At 46.7% G+C, this 23,826-nt stretch overlaps 1 protein-coding gene across 1 annotated transcript in view; it reads right to left on the bottom strand.

The window, feature by feature from the left end:
- Nucleotides 1-3,206: 3,206 nt before the first annotated feature.
- Nucleotides 3,207-23,826, bottom strand: part of LOC135509002 (calcium-independent phospholipase A2-gamma-like) — a 35,875-nt gene continuing 15,255 nt past the window's right edge. Inside the window, exons 9-10 of the mRNA XM_064929270.1 lie at nucleotides 6,511-6,706; nucleotides 3,207-3,988 (exon numbers count right to left, since the gene is read on the bottom strand). Coding sequence (XP_064785342.1) covers nucleotides 3,711-3,988; nucleotides 6,511-6,706 — 474 coding nt within the window. The 3' untranslated portion in view covers nucleotides 3,207-3,710. The remainder of the gene's footprint in view (nucleotides 3,989-6,510; nucleotides 6,707-23,826) is intronic.

Here is a 23,826-nt window from a genome sequence, read left to right as displayed (position 1 = left end):
CCAGCATCCCTGTGGAAATGCTTTGGACACCTTGTAGAGTCCATGACCCAACGAATCGAGGCCGTTCTGAGATCAAGAAGGGTGCAAGTCCATATTATGAAGGTGTTCCTCATGTTTTGTACACTCAGTTTATGTGAGTGGTGCCGTGCTGTATCACCCAAGTAAAAACATGATTTCAAAAACATACAAGAAAACATCAAGGATGTTCATGCTTTATCAACAAGTGGTCTGTTAATGGGTGGAAACAGCAGTACTCAGATAATTATATAATATCCATAATAAACGATGCAAGAAGTGTCAGAGTGTTTCAGTGATGCATTTTAATTACACACTATACAGGTTCAACACACACACTGCTTACATGGGATCAATAGGAGAACGGTATTTAAAACAAATCAAGTCAATATCTCTGTCCATCTTGCCTTCGGTCCCTCAGGAGTGATGGAGACAGCATCCTGACTACACCGTCATCAACCTGGGACCCTATTTAAAACATCTCAGAGGAGCACACTGCCCTACCAAGCAAAAAAAGGCAGTAACTGCTCATAGCGTGGAACAGAGAAAAACGGCTTTAATTTACCTTGGTTTCACAGTAACTTTATGAAGTCACTGCTAACATGACCCCCCATTTCCTCCAAAACACAGAGACAGGATACTTGTCCACATCACTAAGCACGTATTTAACGTAGCAAAAATGACTAACTCATTTGCGACCAATTGAGCAGTTACTGCCTTCTTGCTTGGTAGGGAACTATAGACTACTGATCAGCGTTTGACTTTTTTGACCGCAATGAATTAGATTATCTGTAGAGAGGACCTGATCCTAGACCAGCACTCCTAATCTGAGATGCTTGATGAATACGGGACACAGGTTTGACAGTTGAAATGAGTCTATGCTGTGTAAGATCTTTAAGCTATGTCATCATCATCATTCACTTGCCACGGGCACTACTGTAACCGTTCCCGAGCAACAGTATCAGTGCAGGAAGCAGCAGACGATAATAGAATAGTCCCTCTGCTACACCGGTATGATTCAGACTAGCAGTAATAATAACACAACATGGCAGACCATAGCATAGCACAGGGGACACAGCACTTCAGGGTAGCTAGGATGGAGATAACAGACCTGGGTTCAAATACTATTGGAAATCTTTCAAATACGGTGAGCATTTGCTTTAGCTTTCCTGGAGTGCGGGTGGGCGGGGTTTGCCATTTTGGGACTATCCTATTGGTTCTATTGTGCCATGCAAGCTAAATCAAGCACAGCTTTAAAAAAAACATGCGTTATACAAGGTTTTGTGTAATTTCAGCCAGTAGTTTTGAAAGTAGAGCTCGCGTGTACAACAACGGCACCCGTTTCGTAGAATATGTAACGAAAGCCAATTCGTAAAATATGTCCTGAATTCGTGTGAGCTGACGATCCCGTTCAATTTCTTCATGTGTTTTAAATAGTACTTGAATCCATGTCTGGAAAACAGCAAATTGGATCAAGGAAAGTGTTCACAACCTGTTATTAGTGGATGCAGAACATCAGCATCGCTCATGCAAATAAATTATAGAAGGATACAAATGACTAAGCTAAAAAATAAAATAAAATCAGCATGGATTTAAATGTAAATAATACAGAGGCCGAAGATTTCATTCAGGAGCATTTTAAATCTTAATGCATTTCAAACTATATATCTACAATTTCACAATAGTAATACAACAGTCAAGTCATTGTTCCGTAATGCATTCTTAAAATCAAACAAGTGAGGAGTGAACATTTAGCTACATAAGCCATGGATCCTGATTAGGACTCTACTCTGTGATCTAAAGCAGCTGTATGTGTGAACTAACCAGGTCAGTGGCGAACATCTCCCTCTAAATACATTGGTACATTTTTTATGAACGATTTATACAGTATATGTCAAAACATCTGCACCCTGATGAATGCACCAATATCACCGTCAACGTTAAAACAATCAAATGAAGGGACCACTAGCTGCATTGGTGTTAAAAAGTACTAGGAACAGAAATGTCAAGTGACCAGCCATTATTCTATCTCTGAGGCATACATTCAAGTAAAACATTGATATCCAACCATTGAACAAGACAAGATGGTTATCCCCCCCCCCCCCAAAAAAAATGGTATACTTGTTTGTTTATGGTCCTAACCTTTAAAATTCAGTTATTGGTGGCAGATTCAGTTCAAGTCAAAGTTAAAACAAACTAAAAACGATTTGAATCCAAAATATATCCCAGATATATCTCTTATACAGTGTCAGGATATACATGGTTGTGATCTTTTTAAAAAGGTGAAAAAGTGCTTCATTGGAGAACAGTCAGCCCACAGTTCTGTACCAAATGGCACCTCATCTCCTACATAATGCACTACTTCTAACCAGAGCCTTATATATATATATATTAGTGGGCTATTGGTAAGTTATCTACTCTGGCTTACAGAGTATGATAATAAGCAACATTATGTTGGTGATGTTGCCAGACCCCTCTCTCTCCCAAGTGCTGCCAGACCCCTTTCTCTCCCCCTCCCCTAAAAGTGTTGCCAGACCTCTCCCTCTCCCCCTCCCTCTCCAAGTGTTGCCAGACCTCTCTCCCCCCTCCCCTAAAAGTGTTGCCAGACCTCTCTCCCCCCCTCCCCTAAAAGCATTGCCAGACCCCTCTCTCCCCCCTCCCCTAAAAGTGTTGCCAGACCTCTCTCCCCCCCTCCCCTAAAAGCATTGCCAGACCCCTCTCTATCCCCCTCCAAGTGTTGCCAGACCTTTCTCTCTCCCCTTCCAAGTGTTGCCAGACTTCTCTCCCCCTCCCCTCCAAGTGTTGTCAGACCTCTCCCCCCCCCCCCCAAGTGTTGCCAGACCTCTCTCCCCCCCCCCAAGTGTTGCCAGACCTCTCTCTCTCCCTCCCCCCAAGTGTTGCCAGACCTCTCTCTCTCCCCCTCCCCCCAAGTGTTGCCAGACCTCTCTCTCTCCCCCTCCCCCCAAGTGTTGCCAGACCTCTCTCTCTCCCCCTCCCCCCAAGTGTTGCCAGACCTCTCTCTCTCCCCTCCCCCCAAGTGTTGCCAGACCTCTCTCTCTCCCCCCTCCCCCCAAGTGTTGCCAGACCTCTCTCTCTCCCTCCCCCCAAGTGTTGCCAGACCTCTCTCTCTCCCCTCCCCCCAAGTGTTGCCAGACCTCTCTCTCTCTCCCTCCCCCCCAAGTGTTGCCAGACCTCTCTCTCTCTCCCTCCCCCCCAAGTGTTGCCAGACCTCTCTCTCTCTCCAAGTGCTGCCAGAGCATGCAAACAGACACTGTCAAATGGGTGCAGTAACACATAAATGGGTGCAGTAACACACAAATGGGTGCAGTAACACGCAAATGGGTGCAGTAACACGCAAATGGGTGCAGTAACACGCAAATGGGTGCAGTAACACGCAAATGGGTGCAGTAACACGCAAATGGGTGCAGTAACACGTAAATGGGTGCAGTAACACGTAAATGGGTGCAGTAACACACAAATGGGTGCAGTAACACACAAATGGGTGCAGTAACACGCAAATGGGTGCAGTAAAAACACAACAGTAAACGTATTCTACCAATTTAAAATACACCGTCTACAACCACAGAGACTAACATAGACATTCTATTATTCTATGTATGGATTCAGTGTTAGGAGAGAGTCTAGTTTTAGGTGACGTTAGTGTTGTGTGGTGGTGGAGCCTGGGACCTACTCCCCTACAGCTTGGAGGTGAAGATGGGAATACCATCGTACATGTCATGTCTGAGCTTGGCCCACTCAGTCAGCCTCTGGACGGTGGTCTTGTCCCTGGTGAGTATCCGGGCAGCTTTCTGCAGCTTCTCCTGGTTCCGGTCCAGATAGCGCAGGCCCTCGGCCTGCAGCAGGTTCAGCTTCTCACCACGGCTCTCATCCAGGGCGATGTCCTCGTTTATATAAGGGTTGAAGCGGAAGTACGAGTCAGGTGGAAGGAGGGCATCGAGCATGATGTGGACTTCTGATTGGGAGAATAGGGAGGGGGTGTGAAGGTTAACACAAAAACACGAACTGGTCAAAATGGCACAAATACATCACCGTTGAATAACTATTTCTTAAAAATATCTTCCTCCAAGGGACAAGGTTAAGTCCCAAAAGCATAAAGATAAATTGTGGGCTACAATGGAATATACCCAAACACAGAGTATACACACAGAAATAAACAGTTTGAGGTTTGAGAGAGAGTCATGAGGGCAGAAACAGTCTACATGTACCTGAAGGGACTTGTCCAATAGGAAACAGCAGGTCAGAGACATGAAAGTGAGGTTGAGGTTAGAGCTAAAACACTGGTTCTATTAACACAATTGTCAAACTACACACCTGGAGACTAATTCTCACTACTTGTCTCAATAAGAACCCATTAAGTCTGTGGTTACAGTTAACACTGCAGCAGCTGTTCCCGTCAATGTTACCCCACTCACGTCTCTGTGGGAATATGAGTCTCAGTTCAGGAGATGTGTGCCATTATAGTACATAACGGATTGAGTTTGAATCTGTTCAACACACTTTTCAGATGACATATCTGGAGGCTGTGTGGTGGATTCTGGGTCCCAACCAATGTTCTGTTATAATATCATTATCAACACAAATACACTGAGATGTTGGAGGGATTGTTTTTAGTGTTCTCATTACAAAAACACTCCACCCTAGAGATATAGATCAAATAAAACTGCATTCACTCTGTTGTATCAGCAGTGAAACAGATGAGTGCTGTGTCTCTCTGTATTGTATCAGTGGTGAAACAGATGAGTGCTGTGTCTCTGTGTTGTATCAGTGGTGAAACAGATGAGAGCTGTGTCTCTCTGTGTTGTATCAGTGGTGAAACAGATGACTGCTGTGTCTCTCTGTATTGTATCAGTGGTGAAACAGATGACTGCTGTGTCTCTCTGTATTGTATCAGTGGTGAAACAGATGAGAGCTGTGTCTCTGTGTTGTATCAGTGGTGAAACAGATGAGAGCTGTGTCTCTGTGTTGTATCAGTGGTGAAACAGATGAGAGCTGTCTCTCTGTGTTGTATCAGTGGTGAAACAGATGAGAGCTGTGTCTCTGTGTTGTATCAGTGGTGAAACAGATGAGAGCTGTGTCTCTGTGTTGTATCAGTGGTGAAACAGATGAGAGCTGTGTCTCTCTGTGTTGTATCAGTGGTGAAACAGATGACTGCTGTGTCTCTCTGTGTTGTATCAGTGGTGAAACAGATGAGTGCTGTGTCTCTGTGTTGTATCAGTGGTGTAACAGATGAGTGCTGTGTCTCTGTGTGTGGTGCTCCTGTAGTTTGGGATGAATCTTTCCCTCTCTACACCCATCTCCCCTTTCAGAGGGGTTATTTATAACCAGCAGATTAACACGCTTAAAAGCCTGTTTTCCTCTCCCCTATAGCACCACGGCACTCACTGTGACCACCTCACCCATCTCAGTGTGTAATAGTGTAGCTTCCAGGCTGTGTTGGTGTGTACAGAGGTAAGGTGTGTACAGAGATAAGGTGTGTACAGAGATAAGGTGTACAGAGATAAGGTGTACAGAGGTAAGGTGTGTACAGATGTAAGGTGTGTACAGATGTAAGGTGTACAGATGTAAGGTGTGTACAGAGATAAGGTGTGTACAGAGATAAGGTGTGTACAGAGATAAGGTGTGTACAGAGATAAGGTGTGTACAGAGGTAAGGTGTGTACAGAGATAAGGTGTGTACAGAGATAAGGTGTGTAAAGAGATAAGGTGTGTACAGAGATAAGGTGTGTACAGAGATAAGGTGTGTACAGAGGTAAGGTGTGTACAGAGGTAAGGTGTGTACAGAGGTAAGGTGTGTACAGAGGTAAGGTGTGTACAGAGGTAAGGTGTGTACAGAGATAAGGTGTGTACAGAGATAAGGTGTGTACAGAGATAAGGTGTGTACAGAGATACGGTGTGTACAGAGATACGGTGTGTACAGAGATACGGTGTGTACAGAGATACGGTGTGTACAGAGATAAGGTGTGTACAGAGATAAGGTGTGAAGTAGACCTGAAGTCATGAAGGGGCTGTGTGGGCATGCCTGTTTTATTGGGCCCCCGAGTGGCGCAGTGGTCTAAGGCACTGCATCTCATTGCAAGAGGTGTCACTACAGTCCCTGGTTCGAATCCAGGCTGTATCACATCCGGCCGTGATTGGGAGTCCCATGGCACAGCGTCGTCCGGGTTTGAACGTCAATGTAAATAAGAATTTGTTCTTAACGGACTTGCCTGGTTAAATAAAATACCTTCATCTCATCCTTACTGGGAAATGTGTTGAGAATCAAAATGGCCATTTGAACATTGTTATTTTACAGCTGCTTGTTACTTCATTCTTTGTCCTATTTTACATTTTTAAACTGCATTGTTGGTTAGGGGCTTTGTAAGTAAGCATTTCACTGTACACCTGTTGTATTCGGTGCATGTGACTTATAGAATTTGTATTGCTGAAGTGATGCAGAGATGTATATCAGAGGGTACATGGACCCACCCAGACGTACCCTCTGTGTCGGTGGCTGAGCTGATGACGTTGGTGAGCTTGGTCTTGAGGCTGGTGTACGTGGTGTTGTTTTTGCCAGCTGTCTCCACGCGGCCCGTACCCAGTGACACCACACACTGGACTGGCGTATTAGGCCACAGGCATTTACACTCATGGATGGCCAACGCTGTGGGGTTGTTGATGAGGAGACCTCCATCCTGGAGACAGAGAGAGAACGAACTATTATGATCCTGCTATTGCTATGCCCATTTGGGGCTCCCGAGTGGCACAGTGGTCTAAGGCACTGCATCTCAGTGCTTGTGGCATCACTACAGACACCCTGGTTCGAATCCAGGCTGTATCACAACTGGCCGTGATTGGGAGCCCCACAATTGAATCAGAGTCGTCCGGGTTTGGCCGTCATTGTAAATAAGAATTTTTTCTTAACTGACTTGCCTAGTTAAATAAAAGTTAAAAACATTTAAATAATAATAATAATACACAGTATAGATTTTAAAAACAGTTATGTACCAGCATCATTTAGCATTTACACACTAAGTTAATTTAAAAGATTTCTTGTTGCAGTTTGGAAAGTAGGGAAAGCCAAAGCGTCAGCTGTTAAATCATTTATGAACATCTGTGGAAAGGAAGGTAACAGATCCATGATGTAGTTTCACGCGCACAGGACACAGACACGCGCACAGGACACAGACACACGTACAGGACACAGACACACGTACAGGACACACGCACAGGACACAGACACGCGTACAGGACACAGACACGCGCACAGGACACAGACACGCGCACAGGACACAGACACAGACACGCGCACAGGACACAGACACGCGTACAGGACACAGACACCCGCAGAGGACACAGACACGCACACAGACACAGACACGCGCACAGGACACAGACACGCGCACAGGACACAGACACGCGCACAGGACACAGACACGCGCACAGGACACAGACACGCGCACAGGACACAGACACGCGCACAGACACACGCAGAGGACACGCACACAGACACAGACACACGCACACAGACACACATACAGGACACAGACACGCGTACAGGACACAGACACACGTACAGGACACAGACACACGTACAGGACACAGACACACGTACAGGACACAGACACACGTACAGGACACAGACACACGTACAGGACACAGACACACGTACAGGACACAGACACACGTACACGTACTTTTCGCTTCCCTTCTGTCTAACTGGCTTTGATATTGAACAGCCACTCAGGAGCAATGGGAGTGTATGTTCTGAGGGGTGTTGAATATGCATGAGGCTGGGGGCCTCGGGTTGGCTACAGGATCAAACACCGAGGGGCCCGCCCTCATTAGGGAGGCCAGGCTGGGGGGTGGGAGCTCTGGGGCCCGGAGTGTCTAGTTAGAAATCTCTGGGGGAAGATTTTAGTGTGTGTGCGCATGGGGAGGGGCAGTCAGACCTTCCGGGTGGGGGAGGGGCCCTCTCCATCACTATTTCCCTCCTGTACATGAGATATTTCTGAACTTAAATTTTCAATAAATACCTAATCGTTTGCAAAAACATGTTTCACTGTTATTTTGGGATATTGTGTATAGGTAGAAAAATATGTATTTAATACATTTTAAATTCAGGTTTAACAAGAAAATGTGGAATAAGTCAGTCGAAGGGATGTGAATACTTTTTGAAAGCAGTGCAAGTTTCAACTAGAAGATTAATAAAGAAGAAGATTACTTAAACATTGTGAAAATAAGGCAACACTTCCTGGACTATAATACCAGTCAAAAGTTTGGACACACCTACTCATTCAAGGGTTTTTACTATTTTCTACATTGTAGAATAATAGTGAAGACATCTAAACTATTAACACACTTGGAATCATCTAGTAAGCAAAAGTGTTAAATATATTTTAGGTTCTTCAAAGTAGCCACCCTTTGCCTTGATGACAGCTTTGAAAACTCTTGGCACTCTTTCAACCAGCTTCACCTGGAATGCTTTTCCAACATTCTTGGAGGAGCTCCCACATATACTGAGCACTTGTTGGCTGCTTTTCCTTCACTCTGCGGTCCAAGTCATCCCAAACCATCTCAATTGGGTTGAGGTCAGGTGATTGTGGAGGCCAGGTCATCTGATGCAGCACTCCATCACTCTCCTTCTTCGTCAAATAGCCCTTACACAGCCTGCCAGTGTATTGGGTCATTGTCCTGTTGAAAAACAAAAGATAGTGGGACTAAGTGCAAACCAGATGGGATGGCATATGGCTGCAGAATGCTGGTTTAGTGTGCCTTGAATTCTAAATAAAATCCCTGAGTGTCACCAGCAAAGCACCCCCACACCTCCTCCTCCATGCTTCACGGTGGGAACCGCACGAGCAGAGATCATCTGTTGACCCACACTGCGTCTCACAAGGACAAGTGGTTGGAACCAAATTTTTTACATTTGGACTCATCAGACCAAAAGGACAGATTTCCACCAGTCTAATGTCCATTGCTTGTGTTTCTTGGCCCAAGCAAATTTCTTCTTATTATTGGGGTCCTTTAGTAGTGGTTTCTTTGCAGCAATTCAACCATGAAGGCCTGATTCAAACAGTCTCCTCTGAACAGTTGATGTTGAGATGCGTCTATTTCTTGAACTCTGAAGCATTTATTTGGGCTGCAATTTCTGAGGCTGGTAACTCTAATGAATTTATCCTCCTCAGCTGAGGTAACTCTGGGTCTTCCATTCCTGTGGCGGTCCTCATGAAAACCAGGGCTTGATGGTTTTTGCAACTGCACTTGAAGAAGTTCTTTCACTTTCAAAGTTCTTGAAATGTACTGCATTGACTGACCTTCATATCTTAAAGTAATGATGGACTGTCGTATCTCTTTGCTTATTTGAGCAATTCTTGCCATAATATAGACTTGGTCTTTTACCAAATAGGGCAATCTTCTGTATACCATCCCTACCTTGTCACAACAAAACTGATTGGCTCAAATGCATTAAGGAAAGAAATTCCAAAAATTAACTTAACATGTCACACCTGTTAATTGAAATGCATTCCCGGTGACTACCTCATGAAGCTGGTTGAGAGAATGCCAAGAGTGTGCAAAACTCAAAGCAAAGTGCGGCTACATTGAAGGATCTCAAATATATTTAAAAAAAAAATATATATATATATATATATATATATATATATTTTTTTTTTACACATGATTTCATAGTTTTGATGTCTTCACTATAATTCTACAATGTAGAAAATAGTACAAATAAAGAAAAACCCTTGAATGAGTAGGTGTGTCCAAACTTTTGACTGGTAGTGTATATGGAAATACTTCCATTGGGGTTGGTGGTTGTGGGCTTGCAGATCGGTGTGTGTGCACGCTAGATGTACTCTTAATGGGGGGAAAATCAGGCTGCAGACAGAAGCACCGAGACAAAGTCCACTGACCAACCGGACAAAACAACTCAGTGCTTTTATCATCACTTGACCCACTGAGTGACTCCATTTTTGTTAATTATGGTCGTGGCTTAGACCAGCCCAGTCACGGACCAGGATGTCTTGCTCCCAGGCAGACTAAATAACTTTTTTGCCCGCTTTGAGGACAATACAGTGCCACTGACACGGCCTGCAACGAAAACATGCGGACTCTCCTTCACTGCAGCCGAGGTGAGTAAAACATTTGAAAGTGTTAACACTCGCAAGGCTGCATGCCCAGACAGCATCTCCAGCCGCGCCCTCAGAGCATGCGCAGACCAGCTGGCTGGTGTGTTTACAGACATATTGAATCAATCCCTATACCAGTCTGCTGTTCCCACATGCTTCAAGAGGGCCACCATTGTTCCTGTTCCCAAGAAAGCTAAGGTAACTGAGTTAAACGACTACCGCCCCGTAGCACTCACTTCCGTCATCATGAAGTGCTTTGAGAGACTAGTCAAGGACCATGTCACATCCACCCTACCTGACACCCTAGACCCACTCCAATTTGCTTACCGCCCAAATAGGTCATAACCCATCTGGACAAGAGGAATACCTATGTGGGAATGCTGTTCATCGACTACAGCTCGGCATTTAACACCATAGTACCCTCCAAGCTCGAGACCCTGGGTCTCGACCCCGCCCTGTGCAACTGGGTACTGGACTTCCTGACGGGCCGCCCCCAGGTGGTGAGGGTAGGCAACAACATCTCCACCCCGCTGATCTTCAACACTGGGGCCCCACAAGGGTGCGTTCTGAGCCCTCTCCTGTACTCCCTTGTTCACCCACGACTGCGTGGCCACGCACGCCTCCAACTCAATCATCAAGTTTGCGGACGACACAACAGTGGTAGGCTTGATTACCAACAATGACGAGACGGCCTACAGGGAGGAGGTGAGGGCCCTCGGAGTGTGGTGTCAGGACAATAACCTCACACTCAACGTCAACAAAACTAAGGAGATGATTGTGGACTTCAGGAAACAGCAGAGGGAACACCCCCCTATCCACATCGATGGAACAGTAGTGGAGAGGGTAGTCAGTTTTAAGTTCCTCGGCATACACATCACAGACAAACTGAATTGGTCCACTCACACAGACAGCATCGTGAAGAAGGCGCAGCAGCGCCTCTTCAACCTCAGGAGGCTGAAGAAATTCGGCTTGTCACCAAAAGCACTCACAAACTTCTACAGATGCACAATCGAGAGCATCCTGGCGGGATGTATCACCGCCTGGTACGGCAACTGCTCCGCCCACAACCGTAAGGCTCTCCAGAGGGTAGTGAGGTCTGCACAACGCATCACCGGGGGCAAACTACCTGCCCTCCAGGACACCTACGCCACCCGATGTTACAGGAAGGCCATAAAGATCATCAAGGACATCAACCACCCGAGCCACTGCCTGTTCACCCCGCTATCATCCAGAAGGCGAGGTCAGTACAGGTGCATCAAAGCTGGGACCGAGAGACTGAAAAACAGCTTCTATCTCAAGGCCATCAGACTGTTAAACAGCAACCATTAACATTGAGTGGCTGCTGCCAACACACTGACTCAACTCCAGCCACTTTAATAATGGGAATTGATGGGAAAGGTTGTAAAATATATCACTAGCCACTTTAAACAATGCTACCCAATATAATGTTTACATGCGTATACATATGAGATGAATAATGTAGGGTATATACTGTACTTTATATCATCTACTGCATCCTTATGTAATACATGTATCACTAGCCACTTTAACTATGCCACTTTGTTTACATACTCATCTCATATGTATATACTGTACTCGATACCATCTACTGTATCTTGCCTATGCTGCTCTGCACCATCACTCATTCATATATCTTTATGTACATATTCTTTATCCCCTTATACACAAGTGTAAGACAGTAATTTTGGAATTGTTAGATTACTTGTTGGTTATTACTGCATTGTCGGAACTAGAAGCACAAGCATTTTGCTACACTCGCATTAACATCTGCTAACCATGTGTATGTGACAAATAACATTTGATTTGATTTGATGTGCCATGGCAGCTTCTTTTCCTTGATAGCTGGAGTGGCCAGATTTCAAATAGCAGCGAGCACAATGCCTTCCACTCATAACCAGTGTGACACACAGTCTCCCAGTCAGCCGAGAGAAGAATCATTCTCAATGCCACAACGTGTCTCAATGACTCGCCACCTGTTAGGGGCATTTATAGACAAGAGTCGGCTCATTGAAGCACAGGCTGCATCCCGAATGACAGCATATTCACTACATAGTTCACTCCTTTTGACCAGGGCCCAATAGGCCCTATAGTCAAAAGTAGTGCACTATGTAGGGAAGTCTGTTTTTAAACACTGAAGAAGAGACTCCATGGTGTTATTATTATTATACTGGATCTGGGTAGAAGACTGTTTCCAAAGACTGGTTTTGTTCACTGTGGGCGGCAGGTAGGAGCGTTGGGCCAGTAGCCAAAAGGTTGCTGGATCGAATCCCAGAGCTGACAAGGTACATAATAATAATCGGTCATTCTGACCCTGAGCAAAAGGCAGTTAAACCCACTGTTCCCTGAAGACGTGGATTACGGTGTCAGACTTCTGATGCCATTGTAACGCTTTGCAACGCTGCTTGGAGTCTTTTCAGCTGTACACTCACGGTTTTTCTTTCCCAACTGATGTCAGTGCCACACCGAAGCGCTGCTTGAGGTCTTTAGGGGGGGGCTTTTCATCTGAGAACCATACTGGTACAGCTTATACACTTGGACCGTTGCCATGTTCTCACAGAAAGGGTTTCTTCAGACCCGGGTGTAGAATTTGGACGGGAGGGTTAAAGTTAGAAACAATTATTTACTTAGGGGCCAAACTGTGGCAAATGAGCTGGGCACACAGAAAGAGGCAACAGAAGCTGCCTGTCAAACTCAGCATGACGCAGGTCAAGGGTCACTTCCCTTCAGAGGGATTTAGAGCTGTAATGCAAGTCTCATTTTAATACCTCTATTCCGTAGCCAATGTCTGTATAGAAAGCAGCTCTTCCCACAGGTCAAAATGTCCTCCTTTGGGTGAAGGGTACAGCCCCTCTCTATTGAGGTGCTTTGACAGAGTGTAACCCTGGTGCCAAAGGCTAAACTGCAATTGAAATATTGGAGAAAGGTTCAAGACGGCAGCTTAGCACCCCTTCAAAGTAGGACCCCCAGAATCAAAGGCAGAACAAGACAGAAAGGTGAAGCACGATACAGAACTGCAAGCCAAAACATACTTACACTACATGCCCAAAAGTATGTGGACACCTGCTTGAACATCTCATTCCAAAATCATGGGCATTAATATGCAGTTGGTACCCTTTGCTGCTATAACAGCCTCCACTCTTCTGGGAAGGCTTTCCACTAGATGTTGGAACATTGCTGCTATAACAGCTTCCACTCTTCTGGGAAGGCTTTCCACTAGATGTTGGTACATAGCTGCTATAACAGCCTCCACTCTTCTGGGAAGGCTTTCCACTAGATGTTGGAACATTGCAGCTATAACAGCCTCCACTCTTCTGGGAAGGCTTTCCACTCGATGTTGGAACATTGCAGCTATAACAGCCTCCACTCTTCTGGGAAGGCTTTCCACTAGATGTTGGAACATTTCTGCAGGGACTTGCTTCCATTCAGCTACTGATGTTGGGCGATTAGACCTGGCTCACAGTCGGCGTTGAAATTCTTCCCGAATGTGTTTGATGGGGTTGAGGTCGGGTTTTGTGCAGGCCAGTCAAGTTCTTCCACACTGATCAAGACAAACCATTTCTGTATGGACCTCGCTTTGTGCATTGGGGCATTGTCATGCTGAAACAGGAAAGGACCTTCCCCAAACTGTTGCCACACATTTGGAAGCACAGAATCATCTAGAATGTCATTGTATGGGGTAGCATTTAGATTTCGCTTCACTGGAACTAAGGGATCCAGACCAAACTTCACAGTGGGCATCATTTATTGGGGAAAATAGCGTTCCACTGGCTTCCGCCAAACCCAGACTCGTCAGTCGAACTGCCAGATGGTGAAGCGTGATTCATCACTTCAGAGAACGCGTTTCCACTGCTCCAGAGTCCAATGGCAGCGAGCTTTACACCACTCCAGCCGACGCTTGGCATTTTGCATGTTGATCTTAGGTTTGTGTGCGGCTGCTTGGCCATGGAAACCCATTTCATTAAGTTCCCAACAAACTGTTAAATGTGCTGATGTTGCGTCCAGAGGCAGCTTGGAACTCGGTAGTGAGTGTTTCACCGAGGACAGACACACCACAGCACTCTGCGGTCCTGTTCTGTGAGATTGTGTGGCCTACCCCTTCGTTTCCACTTCACATTAACAGCACTTACAGTTGACCGGGGCAGCTCGAGCAGGACAGAAATATGACAAACTGACTTGTTGGAAAGATGGCATCCTATCACAGTGCTAATGTTTGTCTATGCAGATTGCATGGCTTGTGTGCTCGATTTTATACACCTGTCAGCAACGGGTGTGGCTGAAATAGCCGATTCCAATCATTTGAATTGAGTAATAAACATGGTTTTGTATACACAGTGTAATATGTATGCTGGTCTGGTGTTAACAGCGAGATCTGTCCTCATACTCCTCCTGAGGAAACATTCCTCCCCTGGGGTTGTTCCCTCTCCTTCAGCCACCAATGGTTGATACACAAATCTGACTTGTTTTAGTCAGGCCACAATATTCCTCCTCTCTAATAAGGCTCTGCCTGCACCTGTGGGAACATGTTTGACTGCTAAAATATTGGCGAATTAAACAGAATTAGCGTGTGAAAGAAGAAGTAGCAGAAAAACGTTCCATTAAGAACACGAGACGGGATGAAAGGATAACTAAAATAAAATAAATAGCTACAATTTAAGGGACGGTTAGTTCCTACTTCAAATTAATTCTGCTGCCATTACTGCCAAGACTTGTTGGCTTATCTGCATTGTTCCACTAAGCCATTTTTAGGGGGGGGGGGTGATTTAGATAGAACCCCATTCCCATCTAGCGTTGTGATCAGTAAAAGTCATTTCACGCATCAGCGTTTGTCAGCTCCTATTAGCAACTTCCTCCTCACAATATCACAATATCTCTCTCCCTCTCTCCCTCTCTCTCTCCCTCTCTCTCTACCTCTCTCTCTACCTCTCTCTCTACCTCTCTCTCTACCTCTCTCTCTCCCTCTCTCTCTCCCTCTCTCTCTCCCTCTCTCTCTCCCTCTCTCTCTCCCTCCCTCTCTCCCTCCCTCCCTCTCTCTCTCTCCCTCCCTCCCTCCCTCCCTCCCTCCCTCCCTGCTATGCGCCAATAGCCCCTTGGGTGAGGGCCAAGATGAGTGGTCACAACACATGGGAAACTCTGGTCCAAAGAGCCGGGTCCAGTACATGTGTTCCATGCTGCATACACGCTCTTTTCAGCTCCAGTCAGCTGTTCTGGTCATTAGGAGCTGCTCTTAGAACGTCTGGTTGCGTCCCATAGGGCACTCTATTCCCTATATAGTGCCCTACATTTGACAAGGCTTGGCCAAGGGGGTCGAAGGGGCTTTAGGCCGAGCTGGAGCCCAGTGCTGCTGCCTGGATTTACCCATAAGGCCTTTGGCACTGAAGCTTAAACACGGTTTAATTGGGGAGAGGTTACATAAATCATCATGGACCATTTGATGGATGCTACCCAGTGTGTGTTACAATAGCAGCTCTGTTTTCAGGAGCCGATCCTTAAGCCTCCATGGTCATATTCAGCTCGGCCCTCACGGATATACTGAATAAGGTTTAGCATGGTCTTCCTGTTCAACTCAGGATGTTACGCTCAAACAGGTACAAAATCATGTTTCCTATGCAATCAAGTGAATGAATCTGTCTGTTCTATTGATTAATTGTCCAGATAAAACCAACTCTTAGCTATGTAATCACGTGTATATTGAACAAGGTTTGCTAAATCATGGGTGTTTGTTGAAGCAGATGCACAACCTTAAATAATATCTATCCATCTGATCTCAAGTGAATAAATCGGGCTGTTCAATGAATCAATTGTCCAGATAACAACTAATCCTTAGTCCCTTTCACCAACGAGGATGAGACAGACATACAATGGTGTTAGTGTGATGTCACCATCATCATCATCATCATCTAGGAATGAGTGGCCAAGTCAAACCAAAAGGTCTCCATGCCACATTATGTAATTACGCAGCCTGGTTCTCCTATTTGACCTTTGACCTGAGAGAACAGAAGGGTCAGAATGAGGTCCAAGTCGTCATCCCACGAAGAAAATGGAGAGGGATGAAGTATTCATCTGTGTGAGACAGAGACACAGAGTGACAAATATGCCCTCAGGTTAGGAAAAGCAATAGAGTCTCTCGCTCTCTTCTCCTATTTGACCTTTGACCTGAGAGAACAGAAGGGTCAGAATGAGGTCCAAGTCGTCATCCCACGAAGAAAATGGAGAGGGATGAAGTATTCATCTGTGTGAGACAGAGACACAGAGTGACAAATATGCCCTCAGGTTAGGAAAAGCAATAGAGTCTCTCTCCCACCCGCCCGCCCGCCCGAGAGCACTGAATTATCCTCTCCTCCTGCTGTGACCTGACATGTGACAGCATCCTCTTAGGCAATAGGTCATCTTTGGCTACCTCATATTCATATGGCACATTTTCACAGTCCATCATAATAAATAAAACAAAGTGATTTCCCAAGTCCATTAATCAGAAATGTCCCAGGGGAGATCAGTGGAAAGACAGATCTCAGTGACTGAACTCACATATGAATGCATTAATACGTGATTGACGGACAGCCGCTTTACTGCAGAGATTCCTATGAGAAAATCTCAATTCAGCCACTCCAGAGAGATGGCTGGTGCAGAGGTAGTACTGTGAGGGATAAGGGGGTTAGGGATACAGAGAGATGGCTGGTGCAGAGGTAGTACTGTGAGGGATAAGGGGGTTAGGGATACAGAGAGATGGCTGGTGCAGAGGTAGTTCTGTGAGGGATAAGGGGGTTAGGGATACAGAGAGTGATGAGGGAGGTAGTACTGTGAGGGATAAGGGGGTTAGGGATACAGAGAGTGATGAGGGAGGTAGTACTGTGAGGGATAAGGGGGTTAGGGATACAGAGAGTGATGAGGGAGGTAGTACTGTGAGGGATAAGGGGGTTAGGGATACAGAGAGTGATGAGGGAGGCAGTACTGTGAGGGATAAGGGGGTTAGGGATACAGAGAGTGATGAGGGAGGCAGTACTGTGAGGGATAAGGGGGTTAGGGATACAGAGAGTGATGAGGGAGGCAGTACTGTGAGGGATAAGGGGGTTAGGGATACAGAGAGTGATGAGGGAGGCAGTACTGTGAGGGATAAGGGGGTTAGGGATACAGAGAGTGATGAGGGAGGTAGTACTGTGAGGGATAAGGGGGTTAGGGATACAGAGAGTGATGAGGGAGGTAGTACTGTGAGGGATAAGGGGGTTAGGGATACAGAGAGTGATGAGGGAGGCAGTACTGTGAGGGATAAGGGGGTTAGGGATACAGAGAGTGATGAGGGAGGCAGTACTGTGAGGGATAAGGGGGTTAGGGATACAGAGAGTGATGAGGGAGGCAGTACTGTGAGGGATAAGGGGGTTAGGGATACAGAGAGTGATGAGGGAGGCAGTACTGTGAGGGATAAGGGGGTTAGGGATACAGAGAGTGATGAGGGAGGCAGTACTGTGAGGGATAAGGGGGTTAGGGATACAGAGAGTGATGAGGGAGGTAGTTCTGTGAGGGATAAGGGGGTTAGGGATACAGAGAGTGATGAGGGAGGTAGTACTGTGAGGGATAAGGGGGTTACGGATACAGAGAGTGATGAGGGAGGCAGTACTGTGAGGGATAAGGGGGTTAGGGATACAGAGAGTGATGAGGGAGGTAGTACTGTGAGGGATAAGGGGGTTAGGGATACAGAGAGTGATGAGGGAGGCAGTACTGTGAGGGGTAAGGGGGTTAGGGATACAGAGAGTGATGAGGGAGGCAGTACTGTGAGGGATAAGGGGGTTAGGGATACAGAGAGTGATGAGGGAGGCAGTACTGTGAGGGATAAGGGGGTTAGGGATACAGAGAGTGATGAGGGAGGCAGTACTGTGAGGGGTAAGGGGGTTAGGGATACAGAGAGTGATGAGGGAGGCAGTACTGTGAGGGATAAGGGGGTTAGGGATACAGAGAGTGATGAGGGAGGTAGTACTGTGAGGGATAAGGGGGTTAGGGATACAGAGAGTGATGAGGGAGGCAGTACTGTGAGGGATAAGGGGGTTAGGAATACAGAGAGTGATGGAGGGAGGTAGTACTGTGAGGGATAAGGGGGTTAGGGATACAGAGAGATGGCTGGTGCAGAGGTAGTTCTGTGAGGGATAAGGGGGTTAGGGATACAGAGAGTGATGAGGGAGGCAGTACTGTGAGGGATAAGGGGGTTAGGGATACAGAGAGATGGCTGGTGCAGAGGTAGTTCTGTGAGGGATAAGGGGGTTAGGGATACAGAGAGTGATGAGGGAGGCAGTACTGTGAGGGATAAGGGGGTTAGGGATACAGAGAGTGATGAGGGAGGCAGGTTCTCACACAGCAGCCAGTCAATGCCTAAAGAAGTGTGCTAGCACAACCAGGTGGGTGGCGTAGTGTGTGTATCAGTGGAGGATGCTGAGGGGAGGACGGCTCATTATAACGGCTGGAAAGGAGCTAATGGAATGGCACCAACACACGGAACCCATGAGTTTGATGTATTTGATACAATTCCACTGACTCCGCTCCATCCATTACCACGAGCCTGTCCTCCCCAGTTACGGTACCACCCACCTGCGGTGTGTCTGAGACAGAGGAGACAGATGGGGAGAGAGTGTACTGTGTGTCTGTAGTAACAGAGTGACTGTGTGTCTGTGGTAACAGAGTGACTGTGTGTCTGTAGTAACAGAGTGACTGTGTGTCTGTGGTAACAGAGTGACTGTGTGTCTGTGGTAACAGAGTGACTGTGTGTCTGTGGTAACAGAGTGACTGTGTGTCTGTGGTAACAGAGTGACTGTGTGTCTGTGGTAACAGAGTGACTGTGTGTCTGTGGTAACAGAGTGACTGTGTGTCTGTGGTAACAGAGTGACTGTGTGTCTGTAGTAACAGAGTGACTGTGTGTCTGTAGTAACAGAGTGACTGTGTGTCTGTAGTAACATAGTGACTGTGTGTCTGTAGTAACAGAGTGACTGTGTGTCTGTAGTAACAGAGTGACTGTGTGTCTGTGGTAACAGAGTGACTGTGTGTCTGTGGTAACAGAGTGACTGTGTGTCTGTGGTAACAGAGTGACTGTGTGTCTGTGGTAACAGAGTGACTGTGTGTCTGTGGTAACAGAGTGACTGTGTGTCTGTGGTAACAGAGTGATTGTGTGTCTGTGGTAACAGAGTGACTGTGTGTCTGTGGTAACAGAGTGACTGTGTGTCTGTAGTAACAGAGTGACTGTGTGTCTGTAATAACAGAGTGACTGTGTGTCTGTAATAACAGAGTGACTGTGTGTCTGTAATAACAGAGTGACTGTGTGTCTGTAATAACAGAGTGACTGTGTGTCTGTAGTAACAGAGTGACTGTGTGTCTGTAGTAACAGAGTGACTGTGTGTCTGTGGTAACAGAGTGACTGTGTGTCTGTGGTAACAGAGTGACTGTGTGTCTGTGGTAACAGAGTGACTGTGTGTCTGTGGTAACAGAGTGACTGTGTGTCTGTAGTAACAGAGTGACTGTGTGTCTGTAGTAACAGAGTGACTGTGTGTCTGTAGTAACAGAGTGACTGTGTGTCTGTAGTAACAGAGTGACTGTGTGTCTGTAGTAACAGAGTGACTGTGTGTCTGTAGTAACAGAGTGACTGTGTGTCTGTAGTAACAGAGTGACTGTGTGTCTGTAATAACAGAGTGACTGTGTGTCTGTAATAACAGAGTGACTGTGTGTCTGTAATAACAGAGTGACTGTGTGTCTGTAGTAACAGAGTGACTGTGTGTCTGTAGTAACAGAGTGACTGTGTGAATACCAGGGAGACGGTGTCTCCAAGGGAATAGAGGGGTACAGGAGTTGGACAGTAGCCTGGTGGAAAAGCTCCATGTTCCTCCAGGGTTTAACACAGGAGGAGAGCTGGCCCTGAGGAGGAGAGGAGCAGACAGAGGCCAAAGCACTTATTTATCCCCTATCCATCCTCCACTCCTCACCCATCCATCCTCCACTCCTCACCCATCCATCCTCCACTCCTCACCCATCCATCCTCCACTCCACTATCCCTCCTCCACTATCCCTCCTCCACTCCACTCTCTCTCCTCCACTCCTCCCCTATCCAACCTCCCCTATCCAACCTCCACTATCCAACCTCCACTATCCAACCTCCACTATCCAACCTCCACTATCCAACCTCCACTATCCAACCTCCACTATCCAACCTCCACTATCCAACCTCCACTATCCAACCTCCACTATCCAACCTCCACTATCCAACCTCCACTATCCAACCTCCACCCTCCACTATCCAACCTCCACCCTCCACTATCCAACCTCCACCCTCCACTATCCAACCTCCACCCTCCAACCTCCACTATCCCTCCTCCACTATCCCTCCTCCACTATCCCTCCTCCACTATCCCTCCTCCACTATCCACTCCTCCACTATCCACTCCTCCACTATCCACTCCTCCACTATCCACTCCTCCACTATCCACTCATCCACTATCCACTCATCCACTATCCCTCATCCACTATCCCTCATCCACTATCCCTCCTCCACTCCTCCACTATCCCTCCTCCACTCCTCCACTATCCCTCCTCCACTCCTCCACTATCCCTCCTCCACTCCTCCACTATCCCTCCTCCACTCCTCCACTATCCCTCCTCCACTCCTCCACTATCCAACCTCCACTATCCAACCTCCACTATCCCTCCTCCACTATCCCTCCTCCACTATCCCTCCTCCACTATCCCTCCTCCACTATCCCTCCTCCACTATCCATTCTCCACTATCCCTCCTCCACTATCCCTCCTCCACTATCTCTCCTCCACTATCCCTCCTCCACTCCTCCAACCTCCACTCCTCCAACCTCCACTCCTCCAACCTCCACTCCTCCAACCTCCACTCCTCCACTCCTCCATCCCTCCTCCACTATCCAACCTCCACTATCCACTCCTCCACTATCCACTCCTCCACTCCTCCACTCCTCCACTCCTCCACTATCCAACCTCCACTATCCAACCTCCACTATCCCTCCTCCACTATCCCTCCTCCACTATCCAACCTCCACTCCTCCACTATCCAACCTCCACTATCCCTCCTCCACTATCACTCCTCCACTATCCCTCCTCCACTCCTCCACTATCCAACCTCCACTATCCAACCTCCACTATCCAACCTCCACTATCCAACCTCCACTATCCAACCTCCACTATCCAACCTCCACTATCCAACCTCCACTATCCAACCTCCACTCCTCCACTATCCATCCTCCACTCCTCCAACCTCCACTCCTCCAACCTCCACTCCTCCACTCCTCCACTATCCATTTTCCGCTCCTCCACTCCTCCATTCTCCACTCCTCCATTCTCCACTCCTCCATTCTCCACTCCTCCATTCTCCACTCCTCCATTCTCCACTCCTCCATTCTCCACTCCTCCATTCTCCACTCCTCCATTCTCCACTCCTCCATTCTCCACTCCTCCATTCTCCACTCCTCCATTCTCCACTCCTCCATTCTCCACTCCTCCATTCTCCACTCCTCCATTCTCCACTCCTCCCCCATCTATGGAGGCAGCACTGCAGTACAAGTCTGATAATAGCATCCCTTCTAGCCAATGTCAACACAGAAAGAAAGAAAAACTACCAGGTTTACTAGCAATACTAGATAATAGCCTACATCTTCAATATTTCAGTAGTGCACTGGTACTTGAAGCAGGTGAAACCACATACTCAAAATGTCTCTATTTTAAAGGGTTTTAACTGAACGTCCCTTAAACGCTTCATTCTTAGTTCTCATCCTCTCCTTTCCCATTCATGTGAGTGACAGTGGATGTATAGTTCATTCTGCCAGGCCGGTGAGGAGTCTTCTGTTTAGGACAGCACCATGTGGGAGAGGAGATCTCATTCCTGCCCACCGACAAGGGAGATGTCATGGCTGATCATTCTTCAGTCCTCCATGCATGGCATTCCCTGGCTGGCATGCTGGTATCCTTTGTCAACTTCCGAAGTCTTCTAGTTCTGTGGTGTTTAGCGGTATAATGGCAGCGTCAATGTGTCATGGCTCCTCCCTCTTCTCTTCCTCCCCCAGAGAGGCATTCTCTCTATGGTTGTAGTGTGTTGTGATGTAATAGCGCTGTAGCCACTGTTGTTTACCACAGTTCTAAAATCAGAATCCTGCCAGCTTGAAACGGTTGCTTGAGAATTCCAGAATTTCCCGGCATTCATTCAGCACATGGTTGTTTTATGGCACTTTCGACACAAGGCGGAGATTGTTTCGGGGTTGAGAGGTAACGGAAGGGCGACCTATGACTCCCTCACTGGGGAATTCTGACATCACACACACAGACGCCATGTTGTGCAGACTCTTAGCTTCAGAAAAACATCCACTCGACCAAAAGAAGGGTATGGGACTGCTGGTGGGCTTCTAAATATAGCTTATTGGACTGGAGAAATGATGAAAGATGATGGAATTGAGAAAATGTAATGATTAAATCTTACTCCAATGTAAATACACAACCTGATAACTTCACAACCACATGTGTAACGACAATGTTGGCTAATGTAATTCATCAAATTCACGGCTTCAATTTAAACATGTCAGATTTCCGTTTTTCTTCACAGCAGAAGTAGTGGAATGGATAACAAGACCTTGTTAAACCCCAGGTGGCGTTTTTACATTTTAAGGTGTCCCACTTTCCCAGCGAGCGGTAAGAGCTTTCCTCAGTTAGAAAGCACCTAGCAGAGACTTGACAAACATCCATAACGGAGGTTGTCTGCTTGCTTCTCTATTTTAACGAGGCTGATGTAGCAGTCCGACAGTGTGGGATGAGGAGTATGTATATGTAGTGTGTGTGTGTGTGTCTGTCTCTGGGAAAGATGAGACCAGGAAGTAGCGAGGTCATCAACCATTCTATTTCATATCCCAGCCAGAGAGTTCCCCACTCACCTAGAGAACTTACACCAATTCCAATTAAGAGTGTGGGATCACGGGATTCCACCTTTGATGTAAAATGTGTGTGTGTGTGTGTGTGTGTGTGTGTGTGTGTGTGTTTCCTAAGCCAAAATGGGAGGATATTGCCAGGATTACATTATGAGATGTCAAGCCCAGACAGACATGAAACCCCACACGTCATTCACTCATTCACCTGGGATTGAAGAGAGACATGATCTGATGTCTCTAGGAGCCAGCCAGATGGGCTTACTGATGAATAAGCTCCACCCAGCACTGTGTGTGTGTGTGTGTGTGTGTGTGGGCGGAAGAGGGGATATAATATTATTGATCAGTAAAATAGCTGAGAGGAGTCAGGATGTAGGTATTTGCTATTGCAGTGCTCTTCTCCTGTCTAATGGCATGCGTCTTTAGATGCCTATTTAGAATGGATATTGACGTTAAGTATCTCAGGCAGGCTTGCGTCTCAAACACCACCCTATGTCCTAAGCACTACACTAATAGGACTCCGGTCAAAAGTAGTGCACTATTTAGGGGATAGGGTACCAAACCCTTATTTTGACCGACTCTTCCTGCTCTCCATCTAAATGGACCTGTCTGGAAACAAACAAACACTGACGGGAGAGGGATGGAACTCTTCCATTTTACCGCGCTGATGGTTTGCACATTAAAACACAACTCCTGAAGTGTGTTGAGGAGATTGGGATGATCCAGGATAATGTGAAGTAGAAACACACTGGAGGAAGG

This window comes from Oncorhynchus masou, chromosome 22 (assembly GCF_036934945.1).
Source record: "Oncorhynchus masou masou isolate Uvic2021 chromosome 22, UVic_Omas_1.1, whole genome shotgun sequence".
Lineage (NCBI taxonomy): Eukaryota > Metazoa > Chordata > Actinopteri > Salmoniformes > Salmonidae > Oncorhynchus > Oncorhynchus masou.
The sequence above is the reverse complement of the archived record's forward strand: the minus strand, read 5'-3'. Positions and strand labels throughout refer to the sequence as shown.